Source organism: Anser anser, assembly GCF_964211835.1.
Source record: "Anser anser genome assembly, chromosome: 10".
NCBI classification, from domain to species: Eukaryota; Metazoa; Chordata; class Aves; order Anseriformes; family Anatidae; genus Anser; species Anser anser.
In genome coordinates, this window is record NC_139730.1 from 11,374,970 (window position 1) to 11,388,409 (window position 13,440).

Consider the following 13,440-nt stretch of genomic DNA (forward strand, 5'->3'; position numbering starts at 1 on the left):
TACCGGCCCGCGCAGCGCTCTTATAGGCGGCGGCGGGCGCGGAGCCCTATGTAAATGCCGGCGCCGCCCGCCCCGCCGCACAGCCCGCAGCACCGCCAACACGGTGAGTGCCGCGGCTCGGGGACCGCGGCCACGCGTGTCCCGCCCGCGTGGGGGCCGCGGGGGTGATGGGGGGGGATCGGGGACCTCGGGGGTGATGGGGGGGGATCGGGGACCTCGGGGGGCTGGGGCTGCGCCTGGCCCCGCCTTCATGGGGGGCTGTGGATGGGTTCCACGCGTGGCCCCGCCTGCGTGGGGGCTGTGGATCGGTTCCACGCGTGTCCACTTCTGCGTGGGGGTGATGGGGGTCGGAGCCGTGTTGCTGTTTGGTTAGGGGGGCACTGGGGTCAGCACCATGCGTGTCCCTGCCGAGCGTGGGGTGCGTGGGGTAATGGGGCCAGAGCCACAGCCACGAGCGTCCCCGACTGGGTAGGAGGTGCCAGGGGATCGCTTCCACGTGTCTTCCCCGTTGGTGTGGAGTCAGGGGGATCGGGGCCACGCTTGTCCCCCCGCGTGGGGGAGCAGGAGCTAGGGCTGCGCATGTTGCTGCCTGCCGAGGCGTGGCGCGGGTTGAGCTGTGCGCGTGTTGTTGCCCGGTGGGGGGGCAGGGGGTTGTGCTACTCCTCTCCTCTGACACGGGGGGCAAAGTGTGATGGGGCCATACATGTCCTTGGCTGTGTGGCATATGGAAGGGGCTGGGCCATATGTTTCTCACCTGTGTGAGGTATGGGGTGAGATAAGGCCTTATGTCGCCACCTCCATGGGAGCCGGGCAACCAGGCCACTGGTGTCCCTACCTGTTTATTAGGGGACAGGGTGAGATGGGGGTACATGTCCCCATCTACACAGGAGACCTAGGGGCCAGGGCTACTGGTGTCCCTGCCTGCTTGGCGTATGCACTTGTACAGGGTACTAGGAGGTTGGGACCACCCGTGTCCCTGCCTGCGTGGAGAACTGGGGGGGCTGTGTGACAGCAGAGTAGGATGGGGTCATACATGTCCCCCTCCTGCAGGGTGCGATGGAGCCCTGCATATCCCTGCCTGTCAGGGTTTGGAGCCATAGGACAAGGTGGGCTGAGGACATGAGATTTGGGCTATGCAGGTAGGACCCCCCTGGGACTTATGTCCCACCAGAGGAGGGAGTCCCTGCTGTGCTCTGTGGTGACCTGAGGTGGACAAGCTGGAGACGCTGCGGGCCCCTGTGTCATCACTATCCAGAGTGTGTGCCCAGGTTTGGGTTTTTGTGGACAACATCCAAGGCTGGAGAGATGCAGTCTGTTCTCAAACCCCAGGGCTGGCTGGCTGGTGGGGGAAGGTGGCGGTCCCCCAGCCTGTCCCACCAAGACTGGGGTGGGGGGGAGAAAAAAAAGCTGTGACTAACAGGGGCCATAAGGACAAGGCTCCAAGCTTCTCAGATGCCTTGAGTCTGCTTTACCTGTATGGTCACCCTCAACTCAGCCACAGCACTGCCACTCCTCCGGTATGCTGACGGGGTTCACAGTCCCAGCTGACACATGCCTCTGGGGAGAGCTCAGGAGATGTTTGAAGGATGAAGCCTTAACTCTGGGGGAGCCAAATCTGCTGAGATCAGTTAAGCTGGAGGTTCTGGCTCTGGGGGAAGCCACATGCATGCACCCTCTGCAGCAGGGTTTCAACATACTCAGGGATGTGAAAAAAAACAGGTTTAAGATAGGGCACAGGTTTGCTCTCTAATGGGAAAAGACAGGGCTTGGGAAGCTGGTACTTCCTTCCACTAGGTGCAGATGGAGGGAGTGACTTTCCCAAGGTGGCACAGGAATCTGTGGAACAGCAAAGCCTGGAGGGCTCATCAGACCTTACAAACTTATTGGTAAACTTGATAAGACTATCGAGCTAATCCAAGCTTGCAAAACTTTCAATTGGCAAGCTGCACCATGGGCTTCCAAGGTCAGCCACATTTCGTTATGTCAGGGAAGCTCCTGGGTGGATTGGCAGGTTTGGAGGCAGATCTGAGGGCAGGAGGCTCTTTCTGGAGAAGCCAGGTGATGGGTCCTCAAAACATGGAGAACACACTGGAGAGAGTGAAGGTGGAGCTCTCAGCTGCAGCATGGCAAAGCATCCTGTAGGACAGCTGAGTGCTGCTCATGGGATGCCTGTCTTCCTTGGGCATGGGGCCCCAAGCTCAGATGTGCGTCTTCCCCTTCTTGAGAGTGTCCTATAAAGATTCATGTTACTCAGTTTTGCCTTTGAGGAAGTTCCCAGCAATGGCTGGAGAAAGTCTGATAGGGGAGATGTAGTGTCATGCCTGCACAGTCCAAATACTGCCATGAAGAGGTGCTCCTGGAAAAGGGAAATGGCTCTTGAAGTTTGGCTGGGAGAGACACGCCGCAGATATGCCAAATATGTCATGGGAAGACTTAAAGGTAATGGAAAGATATGGAAGAGAAGTTCAAGGTGGGTAGAAAAGAATCTATATTTCAGGAGTCTATAGTCCAACCTACTGCTCGGAGCAACAACACCACTGTCACTGTATCATGCTGGCCACAGCTTGTTCTACCCAAGGCTGGAAGATCTCCAAGGACTCCACAGTGTGTGAGACTGACCAGGCAATAAATGGGTTTTCAGTGCCAGTCCACTGACAGATGAGAAATGTGTGAGCACTGGCATGTTGCCTCTTGACTTGAATCAAGAGTAATTCTCACAGCTGAGGAAATGGGAGGTTTGCTCAGTGACAGAGGGGATTTTCAAAATTACTTTCTTCTGGAGCCCTGCAAGAAGAAGTAAGGGGAAGGAGAACAGGTGCTGTGCTGTGACTATGGTGATGTAGTTTGAGTCTTGGCTTCACCCCACATTTCCTGAGTGACTTTGGTAAATCTTCACCTTCACGTCTCAGCTGTAGATGAGGGTTTCAGCTCTGTACACTGCAGATCAGCGGGAGATAAGTCCAGCTGTGTCTTTGGGGTCTCCCTTTCCTACAGCCTGGGAGGTCATGCGGACTTCTGCGCACAAGGAAATCACAGGTGCTGCTGGTTGCTCAGGTTGTCTCCAGACATGCAGCCCTTTGCGTTGATTTCAGCAGGGAAGAGGAAATATCTCTGGTACAAAAGTCCTGTGTGGTGATGGTGGCTGGGCTCTGCCACTCCTGGCAGAGGTCCCAAGCATCATGGCAGTTCACCCATTGGACAGACTTTTGAGTTTCGTCTGTGGTTCCCACCAGCTGCACAACCCAAATCTCACATCCTGAAGACCAGCCCAGCAGAGGGCTGTAGGGTGGAAGAGCTGTGGGGCCCCTTTCACAATGGGGTACTTCAGGAGGGCAGGGACAGCACTGTGTGCCTGGGGCCACCCTCTGATGACATCCTTAGCAGCTCCGAGGCTTGCTGCAGCCCCCAGCGCAGCACAGACCTGCTGTTAGCCCTGGGGCACAGCTGAGGGACTGTGCCTGAGCCGTTTGCCAGGTGCATGCTGCAGAGGAGCTGCAGGATAACCCAAGCACCACACAGCCACCCTGGCACATTGTGCTGCTGTGAAACTGCAGGGTTTGCTGGCGAGAAAGAGCCACCTCAGGGCATGCGGCTCTTTGCGGGCGTCCCACAAAGGTTTCCCATAGAGCCAGGTGTGGGCTGGACACCGCACTGCTATGCGCATGGAGGTGAGAACAGAACTGAAAAAGCAATCAGTGCTGAGGTATTTCAACAGTGGTTTAATTTTAAAATCCATGTTATGAAAAGATAATAGAGCGGTTTGTAAGAACATTCTGTGACTTGTAGAGAGAAGGTGAGCTGTTGTGAAGGAGGAGGAACAGGGAAATGTTACTCATTGAGAAACACCTCCTTTTCTAATGTAAAAGGCCAAAAGTACAGAAATCTTTGATGGAAGTGGGTTAACATGGTTCATATGATATACTCACAGCCTGGCAATGAACATCCAGTTTTACAAATGCAACAAACTGTGAGCACAAATGATAGCATTTAAATCTCAAACCACTTCATTTCTGAAGTGGATAAGGTACTTAGTTACCTGTATGCTGTAATTTGCACCACTGATAATTATCAGTGATAAATCCCCATTGCGATTCCCAGGTAATCAAAAATAAAACCTACAGAACTACTGGCAATGTGTAAGCCTTCCTGAAACCAGTGTTTCTTAAGGTTTGATTAAAACAATGACAAAAAGAAGCTAAAAGGATGCTTTGTGACAGAGCAATGTAGGAAGAAGAGATGTTTGACACAGAGAAACCTGTGCATCTCCGCATTTCTTGTCAATGCAGCTCATCCAACATGATGTTAGCCTTTGGATATGCCTCTACAGTTCTGCTACTTAGCCATAGTGTTGGAACAAGTGGGCAAAGACCATGTTTAGTTGAAAGCCCTATCCTGGAGTTAAATCCATGTTTAGCATTTCTGTGCATGGAAAGCCAGTGGCAGCTTTATAGCATTTGTGGCTGAAAAATGTAACCTTTGCTTTTTATGGCCGGGAATCTCTCTGTTCTGTTATGTGTTGGCTGGGGATCTGAAGGTTCATGTCCCACTGATGACATTTGCTCTGGATTCAGGATCTTTGTGGAAAGTAAGATGGTAAAACATCATGAGAATGGCTGGTCTTGAGTCAGTGGTGTTGGACACTTGCTTGGAGATAACCCAAGGATGACCAAGAGATCCTTACTGCAGTATTCGCACATTTGGGGGCACCTGGCTGCATGCTGAGGGTGTTCCCATCATGTTCACAGCTGGATTTTGTTTGGATGGGACAATGTGCGTGCAGAGAAACTGCCAGTTTAAACGTGTCTGTTTCTGTAAGGAAGAGCATACTTCTCTTAACTGAGCTGGCAGGGCTTAACATCTTCCTGCCGTAGATGATGAATCGTGAACCCACATCTGAAGCTACCCCGAGGCAGGGGTGCTGGTCCTGCCTCATCAGAAAGGCCATCTCAGGCCAGATGGTGCCTCCTGACAGAGCGTTCCCAGGGTGATGGGCTCCCATATGGCCCCTGCCACCATCCCGCAGCCTGAATCGGGCGATGCTGCTGATGGGTGGCAGCGGAGGTTTCACTGGAAAGTAGGAACCACAAGAGGGAGCTGACGTCGTGGTCTGTCGATGTTCCCAGACTGTTGGAACAGCCCCGCTCCAGCTCGCTCCTTGTCCTCTTTATTTGCAGGTTGTTTCTTCCAAGGATCCAGTGGCCAATGCAGCCCACAGAGATGTTGTGTTTGACTGTGGTTCTACTGGTGACCTGGACCTTGGGGGGTAAGGACAGTTCCTGGGAAGGGGGTCCAAGAGTAGATCCTGGATCCAAAGTAGTTCCATGGGGTATCATATTAGAGGTGGGGATGATTCTGTTTGTGTGAAAAGATAAGAAAACTTTGATAAGAAAACTGAGCAAAATCCTGACTGTGTGGATCCTGCAGTCTGGGAGACTCCCCTAGCGTGTTTTGTGTGTGTACACAGCTTGTAACCAGGAAATGGAGCTTCTTCCTAGTGTTATAATGGAATAAATGAAAATTAACAGAAAGGAAACAAGGCAAATAGTTATTGACAAAGGTTTGCTCTTAAAACACAATGCAAATAGAAGGGCATAACCTCAGTGTCAAGGCTTTCACTTGACTCACGTAGGTAATGTGGGGGTGAGAAGTCAGGGAATACCTCTGACACAGAGGAGAAAATGAAGATCCTTCGGGAGTAGACTGGTGGGAGCCAGAAACCTTACGCACTGATTTGGGAACAACGGGATCACAAGCATGAATTTCTTATCTTAGACATTCCTTATCCCTCAAAAGAAGGAAATTCTCAAAATACCTGTTTGGACAGAAGGTTTCAGAAAGAATATGGGAAAATAGTACAATGTAGTTCTGTAATGGAGATACTCTTTTCATGTGTGTTTTGCGCTGCTCACCAGATGGATCTGGTCTTTTCCAGGTGCCCAGGAAAACATCTTCTGGGAGGTCCAGCGCTATGATGGCTGGTACAACAACCTGCTGCACCACAGCCGTGGCTCGGTGGGTGAGTGCCAGGTGGGGATGGGAGTGGAGGGGTGGGGAGAGCTGGCACTTTGACATCCGGACCGAGAGAGAAACCCTTTCCCACTTGAGCCCAAACCCAGGAGGTGACCAGGTAATTCCTGTCGCTCGTGGTAGATCCCTAGATGCGCCTGACAGCCCTGTTAGAGCAGCCCGAGGGGGCCAAGCAGCCCAGCTTTAGTGCTGTGGCTGCGTCACTCTTCCCGTCTGCACAGGCACCATCTGCGGGCTGTGCTGGGGCTGGATTATGCCAGAGTAGAGCCATTGTGGGCCAGTTCAAAATATCTGAGGTAGGGTGGACACAGCTGTTCCCAGCAGGCATTTCAGTGATGGTCAGGGATCCCAGAGCCAGGAAAAGGCTTCATGAGCCAAAACCAGCATTCTGTTTGAGCAGCATTCGACACCAAGTCAGAGACAGACAAGTTCACCGTCCAGGCATTGTGCAGACTATTCTTGTGACATGAAAGCCCATCAGGGAGTTCCAGTGGGTCCTGACAAACAAGATTTCTCTTTACCAGAGCACACAGGTCAACCCTTAATATTTCAAAACAAACCTAAACCCGAAACTAAGTCAGTAAATTCAGGATTTCCCCCAGTTTTAGGGATCCCCTTCAATGGAGATGCCCACCGCACAGAGTCTTTTGAAATGAAGAGTCTTTTGAAAGTCTTTTTGAAGAGTCTTTTGAAACGAATTTGCTCATCAGTGAGAAACGAGCCCCCACCTCCCAGCTTTTCAGTTATGGGTCAAGCAGCGGGTGCCAAATCAGGGTGCTCTTCTCCCTCATTTCTGCACTTCTGTGGCTGTTACTGCTCCCGTTTCCTACAATGTTGGCAATTGCCATGTTTACACACGATTGTATAATAAATACTGGCAGCTCAACAGCACTCCAGTTACCACCTGGAGCGCACCACTGAGCTCCCCAGGTGCCCAGAAAGCAAAGGGGATGCAGAGGGAGAGGAGAAGGACAACCAGAAAGTAACATGCCCACAAAGGATCCCTCATTTTAAGAGGACTGATCCCTGTGCTGTAAGAAGTTTGGGGAGTTGGTATCAGCACCAAAACTTGCATGTCCTTGGCCACTATAAGTGCCTCCAGTCTCTTTTATACCTTCACACACACTGGTGCACCCTGCTGCTACCATGGCTCCATGTGTCGTGTGCCGCTGGCCCCACACCATGTTGCTCTGGTGCCTCAGGTGCCCGGCTGCTGCGTCTCCTGCCGGCCAACTATGCGGATGGTGTCTACCAGGCTCTGCAGGAGCCCCATGTGCCCAACGCTCGCCAGCTCAGCAACGTGGTGGCACGGGGACCCTCTGGACTGCCCTCCAGGAGGAACACAACCGTGCTGGCCGTCTTCTTCGGTAAGAGCTGGGGGCTGCCAACAGGAGGAAGACGTAGGTTTCCTATGCCCCAGACTGCACATCAGAGCAGTCCTCACACCTACTGCTTCAGAGCAGACCCACACCCAAAAGATAAAGCCTTGCATATTGCCAACCACAGTGCTGTCCAGCATGAATTTTGGTGACCTTTGACAGTTGCCCCAAATGCTGATATTTGTCATTTGGAAACTTCCACGTTTGTTTTAGCGGTAGAGTTATCTCATTGCAAAACATCCAACAGACTTGATAAGAGCCACACAGTGAGTGATTGCTGGGCAGAATTGCTACAAGTCAGAGCAGTTTCTGCTGTTGCTCAGGAGGCTGGAGGGGTCTTTGGTCACTGGGAAATACTGTTGGCTCATTGAGGAAAAAGGCTGAATTTGTCAAAGATGTGGAGCACAAAGTTCTTACACGTCCCCAGATGCCCCAAGATGGGCCACTAAGGGACAGAAGACTGTTGTACAGTACCATTGAACTTCTCCCTGGAGGCAGATATTCCCGTCCCACTAAACCTTAAGTTTGCCAACAGCAGCAGCAGCCACTGAGCTCAACATCAGCAGCAACCATTGGTGTTGAAGGCCACCAGCATGGAAGAGCTCAGGGAAGTAATGGCTGAGCCTTATTCCTGGAGAAATGGTGGCCTACAGATGGTCCAGCTGCTGAACCACTGACTGAATTTATCCACCCTGGTCCCTGGATGATCCTTCCCTGCTCATGGTGTCTGGCTAGGAGCACCAGGAGCACCATCTGCTCCAGGTGCCAGTGACCATCCTCCCAACAGCTGCTCCTGCTTGGTTCTCTGGCAGGTTTCCATGTTCTCTCGGACATCCTGGGGACAGAGAAACCTGGCTGTCCCGCTGAGTTCCTGAACATCCACATCCCGTCCGGGGACCTCGTGTTTGACCCTGCAGGAACTGGCGACGTGGTCCTGCCCTTTCAGCGCATCCACTGGGCGCTGGAGACGGGGCAGAGCCCCAACAGCCCCCGAGAGCAGGTAGGAGATTGCATCTCCTTTGCTCTTCTCCTTTTGGCTAAATTCCTCTTCACTCGATGTTTGGAATTATAGAAGCTGAGATAGCATTTCCAAAGAAAAGGAGAGCGCTGCTGTTTCTTTAAAAAGATAATTCTCTCTAGTGTTTGAACTGATTACAGATGAACCCAAAGCACAGCCTCCCAAGGTATTGCTTTGCATGGAGCAACAGCTGTTGTTGCTCAAGGTCAGAGCTTTTTTTTGGTGGGGGGGAAAAAAAGGAAAGATACTCTAGATCTGCTCATGACACTTATTTTAATCTTATTTTAATGCACATTTGAGTATCTGGCATGGTTTAGCAAGAGCAGAAGAGAAAATGTAAAGGAACAGTTCACGGTCTTCCTTGGCTGCCAGAGTTTTTATTGCTTCAATCAAAATGATCAAAGATAAGTCCGTTGGTACTGGATAAGAAACTGGTGAAACAAGTGATAGCCAAGACCTTTTTATGGCACATGTAAAGAACTTCAGTAACAGATTTTTACATTTGTACCACTCTAGAAGATCAGTAATTAAGACATACATACTAGGCAACTCTGTTCTTTAAAAATGTATCACGAAACTGAGTTGGTACTGTCATAAAGTTGTAAAGCCTCTTGATTTCCACGTCACCATACTTTGCTGTGCCGAGGTTGGATGTGTTCCAAAGTCAAATATGCTGTTTCTTTTAAATCTGGGAAGTTTCCCAGCCAAAATTGCTGAAGCAAAACCACTCTGCCCCAAACCTTTCACATGACAAAGCATGATGAGACCAGATTAGCAGGTCACATTTTCAGCAGTATTTCGAACCTTAGAAAAGTGAAAACTCCAGCATGCTTTCAAAAGAAAAATGATGTTTTCAAGGAAATATTTGGCAGAGGAGATACTTCAACGTGCTGCTAGGGTGGTAGGACTGCCGGCTGTGAGGACAGGAATCCCCAGAGGGCACAACCGCAATGTTTCCAGTATCCCCAGAAATGAATTTAGCCCCTTTCCAGCCCTGCCTTGCCTACGTTAGGGATTCACTGACATCCAGTTCTGGGTACAGCCAAAAATAATCAGGGAAAATATATATGTCTATATATGTATGATTATTCATATTATTTACTATTATATAATATAAAAGTACATATATGTGTACTTTTGAAAACCCTGTGATAGTCTTTTCCTGTACTTGTCACTAACTCCTAGTTAGTCCATCAGGTTGCACAGAGGTTGGCTGTGTTTGTACTTTCACCCTGATAGCTTGCCCTAAAAAGAGGGGATGGGGTGGCTTGCAAGACCAGACGGGTCGGGATGGGACTTTTCAGATGTTTTGCACCTTTTGACGCTCGTTCTCTAGACCAACGAGGTGACAGGCTGGCTGGATGGCAGCTCCATCTATGGCCCCTCGCACTCCTGGAGCGATGCCCTGCGGAGCTTCTCGGAGGGACAGCTGGCATCAGGGCCCGACGGGCGCTTCCCCAAGGAGACGGATGGGAGGGTCCCCATGTGGAAAGCTCTGGATCCATCCACTGGACTGGGTGGTCCTCATGGGATCTACGGTAAGGGGCAACCTGCAGCTTCCCTGGTGGTTTTCTCACGTTTGCCCCAGCCGAGTGACTCAGTGGAGGCTTTCCCCATCTCGGGGTGGGATGAGTCAAGGAAGGGGTCACCCAGTGCTGCCTTGCAGCATCCTCCCCCTCATCTTGGCAGGGAGCCATGGCCGTTAATGAGCATGGCCAGGGCAATGCCTGAAGGTGACCCAAGTACGGGGCGGGGGGTACGGGAGCCCCGTGGGACAGAAGGCAACATCCTAGCCCGAGGGGGAGGAAGATGCATGTCTGGCAAAGATGTGCTGGGAACTGGAGGTGCTGTGTCCCCAGAAGGCATTGAGTCATTTTCCAGCGTGTGCGTGGAGGCTGGCGGGTGCTCGTGCCTTGGATCCGAAGCAATCTTCTCTTGGGAAAGAGGATGAAGATGATAAAAACCGGCTCAGCTTGCTTTGAATTCCTTATCTGCCTGACCTTCGGTCAGTGCTTGGGGCTTGTGCTGCCTCTTGCTTGCTCAGGTTGCTCACTTCCCCAGCGTGAAATGGTGAGGGGAAAAGGGCATGGGGCTGGGAGCCTCTCAAACCATGGGCATGGAAAACCCCTGGATGGGGAGCAGGAGGTGAAGGCAGGAGCTGCCCAAGTCTCCACCCATGGCTGCGTCTCCTGATGTCCCCGGTGGCTCTTGCAGACCTGGGGAACGCCTGGGGGAATGAGAACCGCTTCCTGCAGGCCGAGAGCATCGCTTGGTTTCGGTACCACAACCACCTGGCCACGGAGCTGGCCCAGGCGCACCCCAGCTGGTCCGATGAGGACATCTTCCAGCACACTCGCAAGAGGGTCATCGCCACTTTCCAGGTAAGGGATGTGACCCCACGGTCCCCAGCATTCTCCCTGGTCACGTCCCTGACCTGATTCCCTGTGCCCTAGAGCATTGTGCTGTACGAGTGGCTGCCAGCGCTGCTGGGGAGAGCTGTCCCGGAGTACACAGGTGAGAGTCACAGCAGCAGTGGGAACAAGGGGTGCGTAGGGACTGGGGGAGCTTGGGGTCAGGGCTTGGTCCCCTTTCCCTCCGTCCTGGGTGCTGGATCCAGCCACTGCTGCCACCCTGCAGGTTACCAGCAGCACATGGACCCCAGCCTTTCGCCGGAGTTCGTGGCGGCAGCGGGGCTTTTTCTGGCCACCATGGTGCCGCCGGGTGTCTACAAGAGGTAGGAGCATCTCAGCTGGGCAGTGGGAGCATGATGCCAGGGGAGGGGATGCCTGAGATTGGGGTCAGGACTGGGGATGGTCCCTGCCCGGCCCCAGCTTGGGAACATCCCTGGCCAGGGGCTATGTGTCCAGCCCTTCTCTGCTGTCTCAGGGACCCCAGCTGCCAGTTCCAGAATGTGTCCAGCCCTGGTGGCCCCTTCCCAGCGATGCGGCTCTGCAACAGCTACTGGAGCAGAGAGGTACGAAGAGGGGAGTGACAACATGCGGTGGAAGCTCCATTTCTCCCCAGATTGTCTTTTCATTGGGAAGATCCCTCTGAGGAGTCATTTCCCACAAAGAGAAGGGACCATCATTCCTTCAGCTGACGAGGTCAGGGATGTGAGGACAAAATCTCTCTGCATGGTGCAGAAACAAAACAGTTACTGCTGAGAAGTGCTGGTCTGAAGAGCAGCTCTACCTCCTATCCCCTGCTTTGGGGTTATTTTCCAGCTTGGTCCAGGTTGGGTCCCTCTTGGCTCCATGGCTGGTGGTGGTGGATCCAGCTGTGTCCCCAGGCTCTTCAGGACATATGTGCCATGGCAAGGAAAGTCCAGTGGTCACTTGGGTCTGTGGTGGATGTGTCCTGCTTGGGCAGTCTGTACTAAAGCTGGCAGAATGACCGGGGGGCTTCATTCAGTGCTTTACATTATGGAGGACCACACAGGGGGCTGAAAGGGAAACTGGGCACAGAGTGTGATGGCCAAACACAGAGTGTGAGAACCTCCTCATCCAGACATCCCCAGATACCTTCTTCAGCCACAGTGGCCTTAAGACCTCAAGGTTGAGGTGACATAGAGGAGATGAGCCTGGAAGACCCACGGGTCCCCCTTTGCCTGGAGCCTGTACCACTTTGGGCACTGGTTCAAGGGTGTGGGGCAGCCCCACATCTTTTTTCTTGTCCTTGTCTTCCCATCTCCCCTCAGAGCACTGGGATGCAGCAGGCAGAAGATGTGGATGGCCTCCTGCTGGGGATGAGCTCACAGATTGCTGAGCGGGAGGACAACATTTTGGTGGAAGATCTCCAAGGTCTGCACTCCTCTACACCTCAGCTGGCACATTTTTTGAGGGGGGGAACCCTCTCTCCTGGGGCAATGTGGGGGACAAAGAGGGGCGGCAGGTCCCATCCCCACTGCTGTCAGCACCCAACCACTTGCTCCAACCAGCTTCAACCCTGTTAACGGAGGGGCAGAGAAGCCACAGGGCATGCGAAAGCGTGTCCCTGGGGCCATCCTCACAAGGGCGTGGAGGTGATCTCGATGTTCTTCAAGGCCTGTGGCAGAGCGACAAGGCCAGCTAGGCATCCAGAACAGTTGGGGTTGCCATTTCACTCTACCTTACCATCACGGTGGTTTTGGTTCAACCTGCAGATTACTGGTACGGGCCTCTGAAGTACTCCCGCACTGACTTCATGGCCAGCTGGCTGCAGCGCGGGCGCGACCTTGGCCTGCCCACCTATAACCAAGCCCGGGAGCGGTTTGGTTTGCAGCCTCTCCAGAACTGGATGGACCTTGCCCCACATCTGGAGCAAGAGGTAACAGGAAACTGGCCCGGCATGGAAACCGTGCATGTCGGGGCATCTTGGGGCAGTCCAAGCGGTAGCTGGCCTCTCCAGCAGCGTGTGGAGAGGGACATCAGTGCGCATCCTGCTCCAGCTTCTGTGCCCGTGGGGCTGCTGCACTGGGGTAGCCATGCAGTTACATGGTAGGAATAAATCTGTCATGCCCTGGTGCTGAGCTCCTGTGCTGCTGTGTGCTCTGCTCCTCCTGGGGCGGATGTTTACTTGCTCATGTCCAAGCTATGAGCTCAAGGCTGCATGGGGCTGAGCAATCTCCCAGCCCACAGACATGATGGCTGGCAAGTGCATTTTCCTTGCTCCTTCTGAGGCTTGCCAGGACTTTCTGAAGCCCTGACAAAATCCCCTCTGCTCACATGTGTTTGATCTGGGTTTCTGGCCAGGTCCTGAAGAACGTTGCTGACCTGTATGCCAACAACACGGCCAGGCTGGAGATGCTCCCCGGAGGCATGCTGGAGGCTGATAGCCCCCTCTTCAGTGCTATCATCCTGGACCAGTTTGTGCGCCTGCGCGATGGCGACAGGTTCTGGTTTGAAAACACCAAGAATGGGTAAATGCCTCTTCTCCATCGGGTGGGCAGAGCAGGCTGCCCACTGCTCTACCAACTCCCGCGAGACAGCTGCTGGGGCTGGAGGAGAAACCAGCCTCCAGCTCCCTCGGTTCCTAATG

General features: G+C 53.0%; 1 protein-coding gene across 2 annotated transcripts in view; it reads left to right on the forward strand.

Moving 5' to 3' along the window:
• DUOX2 (dual oxidase 2) overlaps positions 1-13,440 on the forward strand; it is a 30,260-nt gene that overhangs the window by 4,888 nt on the left and 11,932 nt on the right. Inside the window, exons 1-13 of one of the 2 annotated variants that reach the window (XM_083849643.1) lie at positions 1-103; positions 5,175-5,263; positions 5,933-6,016; positions 7,230-7,394; positions 8,219-8,406; positions 9,761-9,962; positions 10,639-10,805; positions 10,878-10,938; positions 11,062-11,158; positions 11,311-11,398; positions 12,122-12,224; positions 12,566-12,729; positions 13,155-13,321. In XM_083849643.1, the coding sequence (XP_083705769.1) occupies positions 5,203-5,263; positions 5,933-6,016; positions 7,230-7,394; positions 8,219-8,406; positions 9,761-9,962; positions 10,639-10,805; positions 10,878-10,938; positions 11,062-11,158; positions 11,311-11,398; positions 12,122-12,224; positions 12,566-12,729; positions 13,155-13,321 (1,547 nt within the window). In that variant the 5' untranslated portion in view covers positions 1-103; positions 5,175-5,202. The remainder of the gene's footprint in view (positions 104-5,174; positions 5,264-5,932; positions 6,017-7,229; positions 7,395-8,218; positions 8,407-9,760; positions 9,963-10,638; positions 10,806-10,877; positions 10,939-11,061; positions 11,159-11,310; positions 11,399-12,121; positions 12,225-12,565; positions 12,730-13,154; positions 13,322-13,440) is intronic. The other variant, XM_083849644.1, reaches the window with a different exon arrangement.